General features: G+C 41.4%; 2 protein-coding genes across 4 annotated transcripts in view; one reads left to right on the top strand and one right to left on the bottom strand.

The window, feature by feature from the left end:
* Window positions 1-77: 77 nt before the first annotated feature.
* fbxo21 (F-box protein 21) lies at window positions 78-10,908 on the bottom strand. Its single transcript, XM_034225184.1, has 12 exons — window positions 10,669-10,908; window positions 9,968-10,103; window positions 9,633-9,742; window positions 9,365-9,486; window positions 9,066-9,212; window positions 8,784-8,920; window positions 8,558-8,694; window positions 7,832-8,011; window positions 7,518-7,650; window positions 6,487-6,677; window positions 6,247-6,404; window positions 78-1,226 (listed from the first exon to the last, which is right to left on the bottom strand). Exons 1-12 carry the CDS (start codon window positions 10,890-10,892, stop codon window positions 985-987), a joined length of 1,917 nt encoding a protein of 638 aa, XP_034081075.1. The 5' UTR covers window positions 10,893-10,908; the 3' UTR covers window positions 78-984.
* Window positions 10,909-11,867: 959 nt separating this feature from the next.
* nf2a (neurofibromin 2a (merlin)) overlaps window positions 11,868-22,270 on the top strand; it is a 35,348-nt gene continuing 24,945 nt past the window's right edge. For all 3 annotated transcript variants that reach the window (XR_004569895.1, XM_034225294.1, XM_034225295.1), the window contains exons 1-4: window positions 11,868-12,554; window positions 14,729-14,854; window positions 14,987-15,109; window positions 18,814-18,897. Coding sequence is in view for 2 of the 3 variants with exons in the window: in XM_034225294.1 (XP_034081185.1) it covers window positions 12,441-12,554; window positions 14,729-14,854; window positions 14,987-15,109; window positions 18,814-18,897 (447 nt within the window). In the remaining variant the exon portion in view is untranslated. The remainder of the gene's footprint in view (window positions 12,555-14,728; window positions 14,855-14,986; window positions 15,110-18,813; window positions 18,898-22,270) is intronic.

Raw genomic sequence — 22,270 nt, 5'->3', positions numbered from 1 at the left:
GCTAGTTGTTGTGCATCACAAGTAAATCAATTATGTTGCTCATTCAGCCCAGTTAAATAAGGCAGAGAGAAGCTTGAAAAAACTTGAAATGCTTTATTGATTTGGAATTTCCTGAAAGCACAGTCACTTGTATTTCAAGTCAGTGGTGTCCTTCTTTTTCCATCAACAGATTGACAGCAGTGATGAGTCAAGACACCCTACATGTTTCACTTGTAAATATACAGGAACAAAAACAAGATAATTAAAAAATGTGAAAGGGAACTTCCATAAGTGCATGAAACTGGATGGGGAATCAAGAGTAGAAGTTCATTTACAAAGGTTTTGTCTTCATAGTCTTTTGAGTGGCACTGTAACTGGGGGTTTGGAATAGATGCTGGGGGCTTATTTGACTGGTGCTGTATGCAGGAAGGGGTCTGGGTTTGGCGATCTGTGGTTTAGGGGGCATTCCTTGGTTAAAGGTAAAGATTTACAGTACCTGGAAACCCATCCTGAACTCACTCGTCCAGTTGTGCACTTCAAGTCTTTTTTTTAAATTTTTTTTTTTAAAGGCGTTACTTTTTTCCATGGTTTTCTTCCAAACCCATGACGACTGGATTTCAGTATCCTGCATCCTGGAAAATTAACATTGAATAGGCCATCACACTTCAAAGCTTGATCTTTGTTTTCACAACAAATATTACAGTGTTCAACTTTTGCTACTTGTTTCCATACTTTTTGGTCTTTTTCAACACTTTTCCAAAAATGAAAAAGTTAAAATAAATAATTTCAGACCTGTGGTTGAAAAACACATTTGTAAATAATTTCTTGTTGCACCGAATCAGTTTCTGAAAATACTGTACTGTATACTGGCTGGTTTTTACAAAAACCTCATCATTACACGCGTCCTGGTCTCTTACATGTGCAAAAAAGAGCAGCGAAGTGGATTGTGAGTTGAGAATGGGTGACCAGTGTTTGTTTAGCAGGGTGTAGGGCACAGCTACATTGCTACATGGCCATGGCTTGTTGGTTGTTTTGGTCTGTGGCAGGAGCCTGGTCCTGGGTCCCAGAGCCGGGCGTCAGTCTGTGGTAAAGATCCTGCACTGTGGCCAAAGTTTCCACCATGTCCTCTGGGTATCGTGTCTGCAGTTCTTCGTTGGCAAAGTAGTGGTCGTTGGCGAACTCGGAGAAGTATCGTCCCACCTCTGGGTGTCCGATCTCGAGGGGGGCCGAGTGAGGCTCCAGGTTCTCTGGGGAACAGAAATTAAAAAGTGTCACATTCTGATATGAGATAATGTGCATAAGGGTTACCATAATTCGATTAAGTAGATGAAAGAAGACATTTATTTAAAGAAAAAAAAAAGTCACCACCATTATTTATATACATACCAGACCAGAGGCCTGTACTATGAAGCCGGATTTTCGCTTAGCCGGCTAACTTCAGGGAAAACACTGGGTTTCCGGTCCTACGACAGTGGTTCTCTTTTTAGCGGGCTAGATTTCCATGGTAACTTATGCTGAGCGGCTAGCCTGGTCCGGAGCAGGTTAGGTTCCAGGATAATAGATCAACTCAGTGAAAGCACCGCCTGCTGACCAATCAGAGCTCAGTGTGCAGAGTTTAAAGCGATCAAGTCATATTACAGGAGAAAGGAAATACAGAAAAGCTGCCGTTGCAGGAAAGACGGCCGGCAAAAATCACTGACTGTGTGAACATGAAAATTAATAGAATATCACCTCCCATCTTCAGAGCAATCTGACTATTATAACATTAGCGTTAAGAAAGCTTACTTAAATATCTGCCACAACATAAGTAACCGGATCAGAGTAACATTACGTACAGTCCGCTGCACTGTGAGTGCAGTCCAGTGGCGTAGCCACCATAGGGCCACGGTGGGCCCAGGCCCACCCAGTTTACTCATTGGCCCACCCTGAGAAAGCTTCGGTGTCATTTCATTTGAATTTTTTTTAAATTATTTTATTATTATTATAAAAAAATTAGTGCTGTCAAAATGATCGCGTTAACGGCGGTAATTAATTTTTTGAATTAATTGCGTTAAAATATTTAACGCATTTAACGCATGTGCAGAATGGCCCGCCCCATACGTGCCACCAGTGGCAGCGCCAGGGTATGGCTGGGGTAGGCTACACCCATACCAAGAAATGGCTTAGCCCCACCATGAACAATGATGTTAAAGTAAGCAAAATAAAGTCTGCCAACTCGCGGAGTAAATTGCACAGACAGCAGTTAGTAAGATTGATTTCAGTAGCCACGGTTTTGAAAACTTTTGTCACGTAGTGATCGTCTTCTCAATAGAACATCTTTGATAACGGCGTGGTGTTGTTGCAGGAAGTCCCGACGGAGAATACTTTTGCTGTAGTACAGGGGTGCACATAACTGGTACGCAGGTTATGTGCGTAATCTGAAATGCGTACCGTCACTTGTGTCACAAAGCGCATTTGCGTACCGACGTACTTGTGAAGCTTTTCCAGAAGGCGGTTAGATCACCGGACGATAGAGTCGGTCTCCGTGTGCACAGACAGGGCTGCTGTTAACGTCGGTCTGTACAACGGAATTGTGCCAAAACTACGCCAACCGGCTGCGGAGGGAGACTCCCCCCCCCTTCACTGGAGAACTGCGCTAAAACAGCTGATCACAACGTTCACACTCTGTGGTCAAGAAGTACTCCACGAGCCGCCGCCCCCCCCTCTGTCGACTTTCCTGAAGTACTCCCCCGTTGATAGAAATCAACACGTAATGAATTAAGACCCCACGGTTTGATGATTGATAGGTGTGTGGGTTGTCTTTCATTTTGACACGCAGAAAATGTTATAATAAACATAGATACTGTATGTTAAATGGATATATCCGCCTTCTTTCCATTCCCACAACAATATACATAAATAAATGGCATATTTTGGAAAATAGTTCGAATGGTGATTAATCATGATTAATTAATTTTTAAGCTGTGATTAATCTGATAACAACATTTAATCGTTTGACAGCCCTAAAAAAAAAATGTATTCACCTATTGAGAATATCCAAGAATTCAAAGTGAAATTCAAGTGAACAAATATCGAGTTTAATTAATGTTGTATGTGCTTTGTCCTCTGAACCGAACTCATTTAAGGTAATTGATTGTTGGTTCCGGCGCGCACCATAATAACGTGAGAGAGGCAGAGAGCTGCCTGCAAAATAAATGATGGCTCAAAGTTCACTAATGAACTTTGGTTTTTAAAAAAAAGCCAGACTCCAAGAAGAGCCCCCACTGCCCTCATCTAGCAGCGATCTATACGATCATTTTCTGATAACGATGAAATAGCCCCGCCTCCTACTCCCCCCGTCTCCCTCTCCCCACCTCTCCTGCTGCTGGGCTGTCAGAAGAAAAACAATGTTAACGGAAACTCTGCCGCACGGTTCCCTCGTCCCTTGGAAGAGGCGGAGAGGTGGGTGTTTTTCATCTGCTGGTGGACAGTCCGGAGAGATATACACAGGGTTGGGTTGTAACGGAATACATTTAACAGCGTTACGTAATCAGAATACAAAAATCAAGTGTATTCAGCTCACGTTACATTTGAAAAACTAGTAATCTGATTACAGTTACTTTCGTAAACCTGAAGTGAATACATTTTGGAATACTTATTGGAATTATTGGTGGAAAAGTTTCCTCACAAAATGTAATATTCATTACCAGCAGAACTGTGTGCACACTGCACAGCGCTGCAGCATGTCTGTGAGCGAGAGAGAGATGCAGCGTGTCTGTGAGGCCCCGCCCCCGCACGCAGATGAGAGAGAGAGATCTCTTTTATGTGCAATATAACGTTTATGTAGCATTTCTTTATTCTCGAAATGATGACATTTCATAACGGGATCAAATCAAAGTGAATGGCCTGCTGCTGCTGAATGCTTGGGGCAAGTGACTGGAAAAAGTTTTAAAAGTTATTACATCGTTTCAGATAATAATAATAATAATAATGATAATTCATTCTATTTAGGGGCGCCTTTCAAAGCACCCAAGGACACCTTACAATTCATAACATATTCTAAGGAAAGGTTTTAAGACAGTACAAAGAATGCAGTCCGGGTGATGTTTTTGATGTGGGGTGCAGATGAGAGGGAGCTGTCCAGAATGACGCCAAGATGTTGTGTTTGAGTTCTTGAAAAGCCATTAAAACAGTAAAAATACGTGTCTCCTGTTCACCAAAACATACCCATCTGTTATGGAAAAAGAAAATATTCCAAAAGTATTCTAAAAGTAATCTGCCACCGGTACCGGCGGGGATTGTTGTTAGCTTCTGATGCGCAGAAGAAAGATCTGGCCCACCCTATTGTTTACAGGCCCACCCTAAAGTACATTTCTGCCTACGCTACTGGTGCAGACGTTGATGTGTCTCATTATCATTCACATCACATCATAATGTATCATATATTTCCTTATCTGAGTCAGCTTCTTGAGCCGTATCTGGCCGTGCAACACTCAGTGTCACATACTGTACCTGTTAATGTACGCATTCAAACACTTTATCTTTTATCAGCTGTATTCACCTTACACCAGCTATGTGGCTTTTATCCTGGATAAAGTGTTTAAGTCATGGATGTTTAAAGTTTAACGTCTTCATATTTGTCTAATATTTAGTTGACTTGTCATTCAGGAAGTATGATGCGCTGCGCTGTCAGTGCGCTTGTCCATGTTTGTGATTGGTCGAATGATCCAAATACCACCACTTTCATGTGAACGCGCACCTAACTAGATAGGGCAAAACTGGCTTAAGTTAACGAGTTGATAACCAACGTCGTAGGACAGCTTAGCGAGAGCGTGTTTGTTTTGGATTAGGTAAGCCGGGTAACGCAAACATATCCAGGATATGTTGAACTGGATTCGTCGTACAGGCCTCTGGGCAAACACACAACTTTGAAATGTCAAATGAAAATGTGTTTTGGCATCACAAGCTTTATGTCTTCTCCTCTCCTATCCTATTTTATTTGTATTTACTTGCACTACTATATCGGTTTTATTGTGTTGCACTGTTGGAGGAGCCTGTGACCTAAGATTTTCATTGATATATCTACACTGTAGCTATGTAGAAATAACAATAAAAGCCTTGAATCTTGTCTTCCTGCAGCAGTACATGAGAGCAACGGGACTGATCAATACAAAGCTCCCTCAGGGTGTGCAGGGACAGTATGCAGGTGCATGTTAAGGTGTCTGAGAGGGCAAAGATAACAGGTACAAACAATGGAGTTGTGTAATACAGGCAGCATCAGCAGAGTGAGCAGTTAAGTACAAGGAAGTAGTATTAGGGAATACATATAAATCAGCCTATTGTATTTAAGTGGGGTTAAAATGTACGTCAGTTTCAGATGCTACAGAGGTCTCGTAAAAAGGAATGAGGTTTACATGGCATTTATCAAATACTGAATGTATTTGTCCCACCTTCAGTTAGATTATAAGAGCTTTATTTCCTCATTCACTGGTTTGTTTATATGCTTCTATGAAACCTTAAAGAGTTCCATTGTTTTGCTGCTGACTTCCTCTTGGCTTTTCAACTAGAATTCTATTTTGTATCTGTTTTTAGTAGATAACATATTCATTGCAATTATGTAATATTTCTTTAAATGGCATTAAAAGAGACACTTCTTATTTAATATGAAATGAAGCTGCTGCATTGGTCGCTTGACTTCCATGTCTAAAATAATTCAATTATTCATAAGAACATATATTATATTATAGATTGCTTACAGCTCTGTAGAAGTTTGGAAGTGTTAATCACTCATTAAAATCCATATTGCTCTAAACAGAATGAAGCTTTAAAGTGTTTTTACAAATTAAGCTTAGTGGTCATAATGTGCTTTAGGATTAATTCATACACATACTGATGTTCTAAGCAGATAATACATTAGAGCTGCTTATAATAAATAAATAATCTGAAATGTAAGTCAATCAATGTCCGTTACTAACCGCAACTATGAAGTTCTTTACCTTTTGAGTCATTTTAAAATGCTATGTAATGTGTTATGATTGCTGTTTAAAAGCATAATGAATATCCAGAAGCACTCATAATTATAACTTCAGCTCATAACTATAATTATACAGATCTACAAGCAGATTATATTTCATAAGTAGAGCTTAGACAGTGTTACCGACATATTCTCCCAAAAATACCAACAATACTATGTGTATATAAATATGCTTGTGTTAAAAAAAGATTCTTGCATCACCTTATTGCAAGAGTAGACATAACGTGGAACTGACTGATTTGCATTGTCCTTACCCTGCGCTGCGTAGCGACAAGTCCCGTCCTGTACGAGGACGTTGTAGAAGGGCTGGTTGGCCCCGCTGGACAGCTGGTGGACCCTCATGGTGGTGATCCACTCCTGACTCATGGTGCACTTTGGGTCCCAGCCGTAGATCACACAGTTATATCCCGACCTGGGGGAACACATGGAGACGGATAGACGATGAGAAGACTGAAAGGAGAAGGATTGTTGTACTGCACGTTAGCCTCACCGACCTCTTGTGTTTCATGATGAGGCCGACTGAATACTGGACCTCCACGTGTTCTGCAGCGCTGCGCTTCTTCACCTCGGGTGTAGCAGGATGTTTCTTGTGCTGGATGTGCTCCAGCGTGTGCTGCACCAGGTAGCCCACTGCCCCGTGCTGGGAGGGGTCCAACGCCTGGATGTGCTGCAGGATGTCGAGCACCTGGGACAGAGGATTTTCACTATCGTTACATTATGAGTAATGTCATTTCTAGTTTTAAAGCCTACATCAAACATGAAAGTAATGTAATATTCTGAATGTATCAGAATGTTTATCTTTTTCTGCTTAGTCACTATATCCATATTACTGATGATTATTTTAAAAAACTACTAATGGTTACACCTACAATATTGTACCTATAACGATTTTGAGGTATTTGGTCAAATATGTCATGATATACAACTTTTGGAATATTTCCCAGCTCTAAAATATAAAGAGTGCTGCAGGAATCCATTTTGTTAAGCCTACTTGAAAGCTAGCTTCGCCAAAATGCCAATGGGATTTCACCAATGGATAATGCAAGAAGGAAAAAGCTAACATTAGCCTGTGAACGTACAACAACCCGCCACTAAGCTGAAGGCTTTCTAGTGTTTGGCCTGATGCCATTAAGTAGTCTCATTTAGAAACTTCAGCACACACGGCTGGGATATTTACTGACCTTTATTAGGTCAAAAAACATCATATGTTGACCTAATAAAGGTCAAAGGACTCAAAAATGTTTTACTAAAAATGTGAACCGCTAGTAAAACCACATTGTGCTGTAATTCCCTCTTCTCAGGCCGTAGAACAGATGTTAAATCTCTTAACCATAACTTATTTCAGACCTTTAAACAGAAATTGACCATTGACTTCAAGATGAGGGAACCAAGCGCTAAGTACATTTTGGGTGCCAGGTTTAATTCCTGCAGCACTCCACAGGGCTGGAGAGTTAGTGCTTTGGAAGGTAATACTTTATCATATAAAGCATTATTAAAAAAAAAGCATCCGGTTGTGTGTCCTGACCTTTTCTGGCCAGATGCCCAGGTGGAAGTAGAGGCGTGCCTGCAGCAGCAGGTACTGCACATTGTCTGGGTTGATAGTGAGGTAAAGGTCAAGAGAGTCTCTCAACAGCTGGTAGGATTTCTCATTGCCCTCCCTAAAAGAAAACCACACAGTTAGGGTGAAGTAACAAATCATTACATTGATCGAGTCATTTAATTCTGTGATACGTTGAAGGAATTGATTTCATTTTAGACGTCATTTAATAACATCTTATGCCTTGACCATCCATCAAAAGAAGCCTCAGCAGTGACAGTCAGATTTTGAGTCTCTCTTACCCTCTCTTGCCGATGTTGAGCAGGTTCCCCACCATCCTCAGCAGAACCTCCGTGGTGCTGATGGCACTGTAGTAATCTGCCGTCACCTGGTGGCCAATCAAGTACTCACACTCCTTGGCTGTCAGCTGTTTGCCTTTACCAAAGGCATCGATGTAGACATAGTCGTAGATGTCCTCGCTCCTGCAGGTGCAATGTTTGGTAAATTATGATGTGAAAAATATATTTGACAGGAATCTATCACAAAGTGTCTACATAACTACTAAAGCATCAAAGCATGCTTGTATTTCTAACACAAAGCACCAGAATTAGCTGATGTACATCCATTCCAGTGAACAGAAAACATTTAACTTGCACAGCAAAAAAAAGTAAAATGTAATTAATGTCTATTCTAGTTTATACCAAAAAGACAACCGAAATAGCTGAGAACTTGTTATATTTCAATGTAGGCTGCCTAAAATATACTATTAAACAAGATGGATTTTGAATATTATTTGTTCATGTTGACGACAATAAGCAAAACTAGGATTTTATGAAAAAAGGAAGTTAAAAACAGAAATGGACTTAATGAAGCAAAAAGGAGAAAAAATCCTTTGACGTACGACCAAAGATTATCTCAATGTCGTTTCAGTTCCTGATTGGTTGGTTCAACAAATCATGTAAATGGAAGTTCTACACTGAAGATGATGTTAAAACAAAATGTTAGGATATTTTACTTTCAAACCTTACCCTCTTTGTTTTTGGCACCAGCGCAGCAGAAAATGATTGGGGAAGTTGACAGGTTCCACCTGAACCCCCAGTTTATGGGCTAACGTCATGTAGAGGACCGAGAGGCTTATGGGAATACCTGTACGGCGTAGTAGCACCTGAATGAACAACAACATGGCTTAGCGAGTCCTGAGATTTTAATGGTTAAAAAATGGTTGAAAAGCTGAAAGTGGAAATGATTTTCTACCTGGTGGATGTAAGAGTTGAGAGGGTTGTAGTAGTCAGACTCGTTGCCTTTGTATTGAAGCTGCTCGTACAGGACAGAGTTTAGAGCACACACCACCTGCCTCTGGAGCTCAAAGTCCTCCACGACAAAACAGTCTCCTATACAATAAACAAGAAATCAGACATGCACATAATAAATATGGCTGAAAGGGAAAATATTGTGCAGCTGACAGATATGGCCCAAATACAATGGTATTCTAAATTGAGAGAAAGGATATGATTTTTTGTTTTTTGAAAAGCCCACCTTGAGCGATGCGCAGGCTGGGGTGAGAGGAGTTCTTGATTTTCAGCATCTTCTTCACTTTTTCTGCAATCTCATCCAGTTGCGCTGATACGCTGTTCAGTGTGACCTCAGCCAGAGGGTTACAATACTGATCCACCAGTATGGCACCTAGAGGCCGGCAAGAGCAAGTGAGGGGGTGAACAATTGGATTTAATTGTGTAAATTAAAAACAAAAGCAAGACCAATCAAATGTGAAAATGCACTGTATGTATACGCTGAACAGTGCAATTTGTGTTGTTTGACATGTATTCATGCCTCACCCTCTAAAGCTGACTGCTGCTCTGCAGGCTGCTCCAGGAAAGTCTTCAAACTCCTCAGGATGTTCTGCTGTCTCAGGAAGTAAAGGATTTTCTTTGCATAGTACTTCAGAGTCAAGCTTTTACTAAGGAAGGGCGCAGAATGAAAGAGAGACACATTATTGGTCCATTGGTGGGAATGTGCAACGTTTACGTAATGAGGATTACAAAGATCAACACTGCAGTGTGTGGCAGGTTTAAGGTTGTAGTGTATGTGCACTGCTGCTCTTACCTCTTGTCTGAGTTGAGTAGGAAGAGGAGCTCGTCTTCACAAAAGTGCTCTGGCATCCCAAGGGACTCGATCTCTGCAAAGCTGTCTCCGAGCACCTGGCCAACGCAAGGCTGGGTTACAGATCTCTGGGTTAGTTTGGGCGTAGAAATCTCACACAGAGACAAATGCATTTAAGCATCTATTCATGGAAAATGTACTGATTCAACTGATTGGACTGATAGCTTTCTCTTTTCTGTCATATACTGTATATGTATGTATCAAACAAGGGCTGATGTAACCTAGTATTAATCAGTTGAGAATCAGTATATGTTCAATATTACACATGGATTACTTACGACTTCTGTGAAGAATCTCTTAGAGATCGATTCCACCGTCCTTCGTATTTGTATGCCAACTCTATGGCGTGTTTTGTATTCTCTGAGCCAGTCACAGCACTCATTTTGACGATAAAACCTCTGCAATCGTGGCCATCTGTTGATGAAGGCAGTACAATTGTTATTCCGGTGAATCTTTTAGAGCATGATCATAATGCAGCATAATGCCTGAGGCACTATATGAGATCATTGATCATCCTGATGCATGCGTGGTTTGCCATTTGTACAAAGGAAAGTAATCAGGAGAGTGATAGCCAAATCGGTCAGGAGGAGGGCTGAGCTTTTGGCAAGCGCTGCACTCTCCTGCATTCCACAGGCAACATGTTACATTCAAGGTCACACAAATTAATTATTGGCAGTTTTGGGTAAGAAGGACTATAAACTGCAACGTGTGAAATGTTTAAACGCGTAGATATACAAGCTTCACAGAGAGCTGGCTGCTGGCCTGGCGGGGTGATGCATTTGGTGCATCAGCAGGATGTCAATGGATGATAGCTGCTTGTGAGTTCGCAGTAAAGGAAACAATTTTTAAGTACAATGAGCAATTTAGGGCTCTAAATAAGACAGATAATAAAGAAAAGGCAGCTTCGTTTTGGTAGACAGTGGTAAATAGCCACCAAAAGCAGTAACTGCGACGATATAGCACAGAGAAATAACAGCACCTGAGTTTGTACTGGTGTCCCCAGACCTTCCCCCTTTCATGGCAAACGTCGTGTAGCCGCTTGCAGCAGCAGGAGACATTACAAATGTCGACATTTTTGAGGACTGGAAAGCACAGGATGTGTTCTAGCAACTCGGTCGGCAGGTCGGTCAAATGTTTTGATTGAGGGTCGGATATAATCCCATTTAGACTTTGTTGTCCCTCTGCGACTGCAGACGTCGCCATCTTTACTGTTTACCCAGATTACCTCATTGAACAGGCGCCGCCCATTTATGGCGCAGGGGGCATGGCTAGGGGCGGGGCAAGGGGGTGTAGTGCAATGTGATTGGTTGTTCGGTCAGGAGAAGGGAAGCCATGCCACCTTCAGGGTTCCTTGGACGCTCGATATTTATGTTATTTTAGAAAAAGAATCACAAATGATAAAATAATCAGAAAATATACAAAAGTCTATTCCTCAGCAGCAGTCAAAAGAAACTACATTTTAAGGTACTTGTCAACACTCATAACATGTCCATTGTCTGTGTCAAATACATGTGTGTTACAGATAAATCATAATTTATTTACAAATAATACAAAACTTGTGTGATGACCTGTTAGCAAAACTGATTGTTATTATTCTTCAGCTTCCTGTAGCACCTGCCAGAAGGGGAAATTAATATCTACGAACAATATGTAAGTAGGTTTGCACCTGATTCATTCTTTAATAACAATATATATGTTATTGTTTAATTCATAATATGGGATCTTATTTGTCTGAAAACAATGAAAAACGGCAAGGGCCTATCATCAGTTATCTTGTTTTTTTCCTGGCCAACACTTTGAAACTCAAATCTGAATAAGTGACTACTCATTTTAGCTCAAAAATACATTTAGAATCTAGAGCTTGATTATTTTCGACCCTACTTTTTGTATATTGTTTACATCAGGATACTTTTGGCTCTGGTTTGAGAAATTGCAAAAGAGAAAACAATGTATTATTACTGCATATATTCAGATAGATAGAAACTGTATTGATCCCATATTGGGAAATTATTTAGTTAAAGCAGCATTATAACATAATAATATAAATAATGATATGTTTGACCATAAAAAAAGCATTGTTTTCTTTTGTCAGTAAAATAATTTGATCAACTGTGCAGTACGATGTTATTACAACGATCTTGATGGTACTTGAATGCAGCATTGCTTTGAGGATGAGCTTGGTAATGGTTAGCAGTAGGTAGCTATCGCTTCGAGTAAACATGCAGAAGTGTTTTGAACTGTCCAGGAGAGATATATTGGCTTAATTTGTTTTCTCCGGACGCTTAGAAGAATACGTCAACGGATTTAAAGTTATAAAGACGGATACCTTTAGCGCAAGAAATGGGTTTGTAATGTACACGTTAGTTAGTTAGTTAGTTAGTTATTTTATTTTTAACCTGTTAGCTAACGTTAGCAGCAAGGATAGGACAGTACACTTGTCTCATCTGCTTATGCTAAAAGTAAACTAACTTGTTTTGTAGGTAACGCGATATTACAAAATACTACCATTTAAACATGGAATCTGTCTTATACATTCATAAGTCAAGATAATGTCAGCGATAGCCTCATTTAAACCTGAATGAAACTTGTTTTAAACATATATTTATTGATAGTTGAAGGTGCTAGAGTAAAGCTGGACAGTCACATCCTCGACTGTCTACGCCATATAGTGTAACAGAAATAATGCCTTGAAAGTGCACTTCTTTTGTAGGACTTTGTATAAGTAAATAGTAAGTTTGTAAGCTTTTCACCATGGCAAGTGCCTTAGCAGCAAAAATGGGATTCAACTCATTGTTAAGAAAACAAGCCAAGAACTTCAACGTCAGGATCTGCACAATGGAGTCAGACATGGAGTTCAGCTGCGAGGTGTGTATGAGCGTGTTTCGGAAAATAAATGAGCAATATTAAATTCAACTTTACTGCAAACTTGACCTGAACATAACACGAAATGCATCTCAGTCCTCCTACTGACTGGGATAACAATTGTCATGCAGTGTATTGCAACTATAACTGTATTCTAAGCATTACCATACACTGTAACGACACCTTGAATTGATGTGTTGTCACGCTTTTACCAGGGGACAACAGTGATGATGGTCACATATAATATCGAGTTTCACTTTCGACACTAGATGGCAGCAAGTAACTATGATCAAACGCAATTTGTATCGTTGGTTTATTCTACAGGAGAGCATATCTGTTATATGTATCTCTGTTTTATGCAGCAATGGAATCATGAACATTTTAGTCAATGCAGTATTGGACTTGTCGCAGTGCTGCGGAATCATCCTTCAGTGTGAGGTTAAAACACTCTGATGTATGCTGGTTTGTAATGTATTTTGGGCCTTCCTGTAGTATTTCATGGTTAAGCATATGATTTGTTTGATGATAAAGCAGAGTTGAAATGCATGGAAATGACTCGCAGACACCTCCTCTGTATTTAAAGGGGAGGAACCCTTCATGGTTTGCAGTTGGTAATTACACAGAGCAGCATACTGTTAGTCGCAGGTTTCTATTTTCTGTGCTGGGATGATAATTGTATCAATTATGGGTTTTGTAAATAGTATTTAGCGGGTATAGGTCGTATAGACTAAGTGTTCATACAGCCCTTGCATAGGATTCTTTGATTCTCCCAGTTGCTCCTCCTGCTGTATTGTGAAGCTGTTGTCCTCATTTCACACACACACACACACACACACACACACACACACACACACACACACACACACACACACACACACACACACACACACACACACACACACACACACACACACACACACACACACATTTTAATACTTTATTTGGTTCCACAAATTATATTACATAAGACAGGGAATCAAATATATCAGGGCTAAGCAGCACAGAACACTTAGGGGAACACATAGCACCTCCCTCTCCACACGGCTAAGCTGCCAATAATAGCTGAAACAGAGCAATATTTGGCCATTTGTTTGGCTTTTCTCTTTGACATTCCAGCAATTCTCAGACCAATCATGGTGCATTTATATACATGGCCAAGACTTCCGAATATAAGTATGCTGTATCTACACTTGTACCCAAAGCTGGTTATCACATCGAGCAGTGGTTGGTATTTGATATACTTGTCCTGGAAAGCCTGGTCCATGTACAGGGCAAAGGCACAGCCCACTTCTAATATTAGCACCTCCCTGTGGTTGGTGTCAACAAAAACAACATCAGGTGTATTTGGGATGTTAGCAAAGACATCATTGGTAAAACCAAACCATTCTGGTAGCACTCTAGCGTGCTTGTACATTGCTGCGCTAGATGGTAAGATGTTTCGTACCGCATCAGACACAATGTCCACAATACGGTCATGACGGGCTATGTACAGGCGTTTGTATGCATTACATCCATTTGTTATGTGTGCAATGGATTCTAGGTGTTGTTGTGAATCCTGATGGTTTAAACAGAATGGAGTGTGAATGCGAGGGTGTACACACACACACACACACACACACACACCACACACACACACACACACACACACACACACACACACACAACAAGTGTGTGTCATGCTGACCTTGAATGCACTTGACAAAAGCTTGCAGCCAATGTGACTGTCGATAATAAACTCTACAGCAGGGGTCTCAAACTCAAGGCCCGGGGGCCAAATCTGGCCCGCGACTTCATTTTATGTGGCCCACAAGAGCTTGCAAATAATATAATACGTTTATAATATAATATGCCCATAAACGACATGTCCCACAATGCATCTCGTTTTGTGACATGCGCACTGAAGAGACTTCCAATTATTTGCCCCAGACTTCTGCTTTCAGACGTAGTTAATTACTAAGTTATTATCCTATCTGATAATAATCCAATTCAGAGGCAATAATGTAATATAATACATTATTTTATATATATTATATATTTATATAGTTACAACCGGCCCTTTGAGTGCAACCTTTATGCGAATGTGGCCCGCGATGAAATTGAGTTTGACACCCCTGCTCTACAGGCTGAGTTTTTCAAGTGTTTTGTTTTGCTGAGACGAAATCGTTTTTGTGTTTCAGGTCAAGTGGAAAGGGAAAGACCTTTTTGACTTTGTGTGTCGAACTCTGGGGCTGAGGGAGACGTGGTTTTTTGGACTCCGGTACAACATCAAGGACACCGTTGCTTGGCTGAAGATGGAAAAGAGGGTAAGGGATTTGAACGATGTACTGGTCATTTAAGAGCCATTATTAACATTGTAGATAAAGACGTAGCGGGCAACACACTGAGAAACATTGACCCGTCTTGCGAACGTTTTTTTCTTTGGGTCATTGTCGTAGGTTCTGGATCAGGAGGTACCGAAGGAAGAACCAATCACTCTTCACTTCCTGGCCAAGTTTTACCCTGAAAATGCTGAGGAGGAGCTCGTGCAGGATATCACACAGCATCTCTTCTTCCTACAGGTAACTATACATAATGTGCATTGCTGTTTTGTCACTGCGCATATAGGTGTAGTTTTGTTTTCCTCATTTCAAGTTTAATCCAATTTATGAATAAAAATGCTGAATGTTTGGTGATTTCTAACCTCGTGTTGCTCTTTTGTCTCTGGATCTTCTCTTTAAATACTTATCTTGTTACCGTCGTATCTATTTCATTTGTGTCTTTCATGCCATAAAGGCCTCGTTTTTTCATTTCATTTCAAACCTTTATTTATCCAGGTTGGTCCCATTGAGATCATAGATCTCTTTTTCAAGGAAAACCTGCAGCAAATAGGTTCCACATGAAACATAAAACAACATAAAACAATAGAGGATATCATACATTATATTACAAGCTACATTTACATACTTATCAACATTTACAAATGCCCATAGTATCAACGAGCATTTCATTTAGCCTAGCTTTAAAAACATGCAGAGGAATGAGATTGCTCAGTTTCAATTCTTGCTGAAGATTGTTCCAAGCAAATGGAGCTGCGCACATAAAAGCTGTCTTACCTAAGACAGTCCTTGCTCTTGGCACATCTAACAATACTACATCATGCGATCTCAGACAATAGCTGCTTGCAACTCTCTGTGTTATCAGAGAGCAGATATAATACAGGAGTTTACCCAACAAAGCTTTATAAATAAACGTGTACCAATGACTGAGCCTCTTTACAGTAAGTGATGGCAAACCTGCCTTGGCATACAGGGTACAGTGATGAGTAAGTGCTTTACAATTTGTGACAAATCTCAGTGCGCTGTGATAGGCGGCATCTAACTTGTTCAGGCAATAGGCAAGTGCATTCATATAGACCAGATCACCATAGTCCAGCACAGGTAAAAAGGTCACAGAGCCTTTTCCTGGCTTCAAAAGAGAAACAGGACTTGTTCTGAAAAAGAACCCTAGCCTAACCCTTAGTTTTTTAAGCAGGTTACTGACCTGAAGTGTAAAAGTGAGACAATCATCAAGCCAGATATCTAGGTATTTATAACTGGTAACCACTTATTCATGAGAATGTTCTTAGTACTCTGACTGACACATGTTCTTCTGCCTCTGCTGCTTTTTAAATTGAAATAGCTGCAGGCTTGACAGGTAAACCTGAAGCCCAACATGCCTTTTAGGAGAAGCTGTGGATAACTGCCTAGTGGCTGCCTAGTGGGCAGACACCTTTTTTTTTTTTTTTAAACCTCTCTTTCCTTGATCGTAATCTTCCTAGAGGAGTGCTATGTTCAAGACTCTAAAAGCAAAACCTGTGGGTGTTGGTGTTATCTTTCTGAGGAACAAGATGAGATGAAATATAGGCTTGAGAAAAGATGGCTGTGTGAGATATTTAACACCTAAAAGCTCTTCACCTTTGAGAACAGGCTGATGTGCCGTATGTGCGGCTTCCTCACTATTCTGATGCGGTGCCAACAGGGGGCATGCGTCCACTGAGTTTCTAACAAGTTGTTGAGCAGAGCCCTCTGTTATACTCTTTCCCCATTGTCTCCAGTCTGATAGTGTGCAGCCATGTGGAATCAATGCGCAACATATTACCGCAGCCCTTTCTCTCCTCTTAATACTCTCCGGGGGATTCCTGCGGAGCCATTCCTGCCCACAAGAGATGATGAGATTTGTAACTGTGTTCCAATGCCACATTTATCAATTACCAATTAGGATTGAAAGGCTCAGTTATTGGCCCAGTTAATGACATATTCTCTATGGGATGCTCATCCCCAATAGCACTTATAGACCATTGTGCTGGTTTAGTTATATGCTTTGAGACAGCAGTGTGCTTGTCTACTTAAGCTCTATAAAAAGTATCCATTTAAAGGTAGTTGAAGCTATTTATTGGTTTTACGGGGAGACATCGCTTTAAAAGGAAAGAAGCAGCAGACAAATGACTCAACAGTTAAAGCAGCTACACGGGAAGAGGAACACAAATGCTTAGCCGCCTCGCGCCGCCTGTCTCCATATTACTCTGCTCTCATTAATTCCCACAATGTCGGGCGCAGGCCTTTGTTCAGATAGTGTCACAGGCATGACAGCTGGATTAGCGCTTATCGGAAATGATCAGCGACCCGGATACAAACACACACGTCACACACCCCTCACACACTTAAGACCACTCACACAAACAGACACATCTTTGTCACCTCTTTAGCAACAACATTTGTAAACCAGATTGCGGCCTCTGTGTCTAAGCGCTTCCCACAACTAGGGGGCCGTCACCTCTGGCTCCACACCTCAGTTAGTTCAAAACAAAGAAGACAGACTGGCTTGGTAAAGGATAAGGTTTGAAGCACTACATTGCCCACCACGGCTGCAGCAGGTTTGCAGCGTCTCACCTTGCGTTCCGGCTTTGTGCTCCGCATGCAGTTTGGAAGTTTGTGATTCCATTAGTTTGTCAGAGCTCCTGTAGTGACACCTGCACTCTTAATCTGCAGGGAGCTTGTTAAAGGGGATTTCCACCCATTTGAAGAATTCATGATATGACTGGGAACCTTGCATTTGTCACTCCTAATGATTGTGTGTATTCACACACATAGAAGCTGCTAGATCTGATTGCAGCACAGAAAAATGATGAATTAGGAAAATAGGCGGCACTCTCTAATTATGAGTGAAAGCTTTTCGAGGCGCATTACTTTCATGTCATTATACTATATACGCAAGCAGATACTCCTGGAGCAGCTTAATGACCATATACATTAATGTTGGCTTAGGTACATAGTTGGTGTCTAATAAGTCCCAATGTGGCTATGATACTCAAGTTTTAGAATATTTATTTAGCAAAGTTTATCCTGTTTCCAGGTCCAAGAGCTCTCTAAAATGAGAAAGCACCAGTGAGCTGTTGCAGTATAGCTGTAGCTTGTTTACTTAAGGTTTGCAGCATATCCTAAATTGGTCTTTTTTGGCTTATGAAAATTGGTACCTGAAAACAGTTTAAGCTCTATATTGTCTCTGTATTTGTCAGCGTGGAAATAATGAAATACAATTCTGGCTGTGGAAGGGTTAGGGTTACTCTCTTCTCTCTAGGTATTCTCATCGTGCTTCAGTCTAGTACGATCACCTTTCAATCAGCTCCTTCACCTCATATGATATTTGATTTGAGCTGGTTGCTCTGACTTTAGGGGAGTTCACATTCATTTCCCACTAGGTAATATCTATGCAGAGCAAATGTCCTATCCTGCAAAATGCGTATTGGCAGCAGGTTTAGGATCCGATCTTAAATGTATTTAGTTATTTCTTGTCCCATGCTTCACCCTTCTACTATAATGGGGCCAGTAGGTAATCCTGACTGAAAAACAGAGGGAAACAAACTACCCAATGGCACAGATTTAGATTTATTTGGGAATAGATTTTTTTTTAATGACTTTAATTGTCTATATGTGACCTTTGTTCTAAATACACATCTGTTTTGTTTTGCATAGGATAAATAAAAAAACAAAGAAAAATGCCTTATCGTATGCATTAAACACTCGAGTTTTCTAAGCTACATGAAGAAAAGAAAATGAATAAGGAAAAAATACAGCCCAAAAAAAGATTGCAAATAAATCAAAATTCATATAAATAATAATCATATTAAAGCAAACAGAGCTGGTTCTAAGGCGAGTTCAGGCAAGACCTAAAAGGGCTTTTTAACCAAAAAATAAACAAAAAATGAGTTTTGCATTACAAGTAATTGCATTTGGTCCCTCCTCAGGTGAAGAAGAACATCCTGGAGGAGGAGATTCACTGTCCTCCTGAAGCCTCTGTGCTGCTGGCCTCATACGCGGTCCATGCCAAGGTAAGTGCTCTCTGTGGAGCTAAAGATCAATCTATGTTTTAATTCATCCATGTATTCTTGAATGGTTTGTTTATATTTACTTTGATCTGTGCATGACAACTTCTTCTCATCCTCATGCTTTCTGTAGCTGTGCTAAAGAATGGGATCGTTTTCAGGCCTATCCCCGCACAGGGAATACAGTGACATCTAAATAAACCCTATCTGTGCTTCATGTCATCCTTTGAGCTCAAATGACTTTGACCCGAGGCAATATGTAGTCGTCTGTCTCGAGCTGTCCTCACCTGGTTTATATCTCATCACATCTTGGGTAGTGAGTTCTTTGTGGCTGTAGATGACTATTTATTTAAATAAACTGCAATAGCCTGTGGCCACTTTCTCAAAATGACATGCATTTCATTTTGTTGTTCCTTTGATAAAAGTATATTGTGCCTCTCTTTGTCCCTCACAACAGTGCAGAGAGACTGCATGCTTTATCACCAGCAGGCTTTTTTATTGCCATCTGCTCATATCTGCCCCCCCCCTCCCTAAAACACACATTAATCACCCACAATTGATCCAGAACTCTACAGTCCTCAAAAAGACCAGAGGGGAACACATTAGACTAGCCACAAGTTACTTCACCTGCAAGTTTAAGTATTGATTTCTTTAACTTCCTGGAGTGCTAGAGGCAGGAAATGCATTTAATTTGTAATCTAGGACCCTATGTACTCTGGAAGTAACTGTTTCTAAATGGATAAAGAGCTCTGCTGAAGCGGTGCACGCTGGTTTGAGAAGCCTCCCAACAGATCTTGTATTGAATCCCGTTTAATTAAAGAGAGAATACAAAAGCTACTGAAGCAGAGGTGCAGCCGAATAATAGTGTCATGTTGACCTCAGGATTACCTTACAGTGTTGCTACTGATGATGAAGCTGTGGCCTCTTCGGGCTCTGACCTACAGTGTACTGAAAGAGAGATGTCAGCAGCACCAGGTTTAAAGGTCCCATGTCATGGCCATTTCTACTGATCATAATTCCATTGTTAAGGTCTACTAGAATAGATGTACATTGTTCAATGTTCCACAATCACATCATACAGCATCTCTGTATAGTATGTGTATTCACTCTCTGTCCTAAATGGCTCGTTGGAGCTCCTGTCCCCCCCCCCCCTATGAGCCCACTGTGCTCTGATTGGTCAGCTCGCCCACTCTGTTCTGATGAGTCCACCACCGTTACAGCGGAACATCAGTGATTATGTGTTACAATGGCGTTTGTTAGCAACCAGAAAATGACACCAGGAATGACAAACAGATGAGAATGCTGCACGGGTCTGATTTTCAAGACCCGCTCCCGCCCACACCCGCGACGTGCAATACCGAACCAGCCCCGCTACCCCGCAAAGACTTCAGCCGACGGCCAAGTAGCACGTACGAACTGCGCATGCGTGAGTGGCAATAACTCTCCTTACCAGCAGGCGGCGGTAGTGTGTATTCCTCATTCAAAAGAGGCAGCAACCGGAAGACAGACTGCGTGATAACCGAGAGAAGAAGAACAGACTGCGTGATATAAACAAACAACAAATACCGTGTGCGTTGGTCTTCGGTTTCTTCATTCCAGATCGCTATGATGAAAAATAAACTCTTGCGTCCAGCTCAGATGAAAATGAAAAAGAATAGCCGTCTGTGTGTGCCTTCTTAATCGTTTGTTTGGGTCCCTCACTTCCGTTTCGCTTCTCATGCACTGATTCGCTAGCTGAACAGCCAATCAGAGTGATTTATTTGACCGACAGCCTTTGGCCGATTGCATGTCGAATCGGTAGGTTTTCGGCCAAAAAGGTGTCGTCACGGCCGAAAAGACACAACGGTGCGGGACACACCAATCTGAGTAGGGCGACACAACGTTCATCGACGGACAGTCATCTATCGACGGCCGAAATTGGCCCGGTGTGTCTGGGTCTTAAAGGCAAGGCCGTCGGCCTGAAAAATCACTCTGCTTGGTCTGTTCAGCTAGCGAATCAGTGCATGAGAAGTGAAACGGAAGTGAGGGACCCAAACAAACTATGAAGAAGGCAAATCTGAGATTTCATTTAACTCCAGCTCTCGACACAGGTTCGGGAAAGCCCCACGAGCTTCTCGTTGTAGAGTGAAAATGCACACGCTATTTGTTGTTTGTTTATATCACGCAGTCTGTTCTTCTTCTCTCGGTGTATCACGCAGTCTGTCTTCCGGTTGTTGCTTCTTTTGAGCATACTTGCCAACCCTCCCGATTTTCGCGGGAGACTCCCGATTTCATTGCCCTCTCACGGTTTCCTCCCGGGGGGGGTCATATTTCTCCCGCATTTCTCCCGATTTCTGACAACATCAGATTTACTCAGGACTGTTTCCACTCGAACTGTAATACAGCTACACCATTGTTTGGTTTCCATGGTAGCGCGTCTCTTTAGCAGTGCGCGCAACTCAAAGTCTGAGAGGGTGAGGAAGATTGTCACAGAAAACTGAACAAGAATCAACACACGACCCTCTGCTCACTCCTTTCCTGTAAAATACAGGTCCAGCCCACACATATGCTCCATCAAGGATGGTGCTACGGGCCGCAAGGCAGTGCACTTACAACTACAATAAGCATGTTAATGTTAATCTAATACAGCTCCGGCGATGATCCACTAGCACCCTCCCCCCCCCGCGGTGGTTTTGAAATGCTCCCGATTTCTGAGGTCTCAAGGTTGGCAAGTATGCTTTTGAGTGACAAATATACACTACCGCCGCCTGCTGGTAAGGAGAGTTATTGCCACTCACGCATGCGCAGTTCGTACGTGCAACTTGGCTGAAGTCTCTGCGGCGTGTTCCAGTGTGAAACATGGCCAAGACGCAAGAGACGTGAGGCGACGTGAGGTGAGGCGACGTGAGGTGTGGCGACGTTCTGTCGGGACGGGTTATTTGGTGTTCTTTGGTGTCAGTTTGGTGTGTACAAAGAAAAATACAATATGGGGCCACAATCTGTTTTCGTTTAATCAGCAGTCCACTTTGATTAGAGCCAATGGGAGTAAATTGGTATTGTAAAGGGAAGACAGGTACTTGTTTAGCGGTGCAGCTGCTGAGAGGTTTTTGGCAGACTTTCCCCTTCTCTTTCCCTACTCATGAGCTGTTTTTGTGCAGCCTATGAGTCACGCAGTGGGATCTACTTCGCTCCTTCGCTCATCTTTAATCATATTATGACAGCCTGACAGCCTGAAGAAAGCAAAAGGCGGTATTAATGTATACATTAATTTTTTTTTAAATAAGGTGAATCATAGCTCTGTTAAGGAAAGCACAGTCGCACACAGAATCCGTGTGTGTAATTAGTTTCCAGTGAGATCAAAAAGTGGTATATAATTTATAGAACAGCAGGGAGCAATACA

This window comes from Gymnodraco acuticeps, unplaced genomic scaffold (genome assembly GCF_902827175.1).
Source record: "Gymnodraco acuticeps unplaced genomic scaffold, fGymAcu1.1, whole genome shotgun sequence".
Classification (NCBI taxonomy): Eukaryota; Metazoa; Chordata; class Actinopteri; order Perciformes; family Bathydraconidae; genus Gymnodraco; species Gymnodraco acuticeps.
This window is presented reverse-complemented; position numbering and strand designations above follow the sequence as displayed.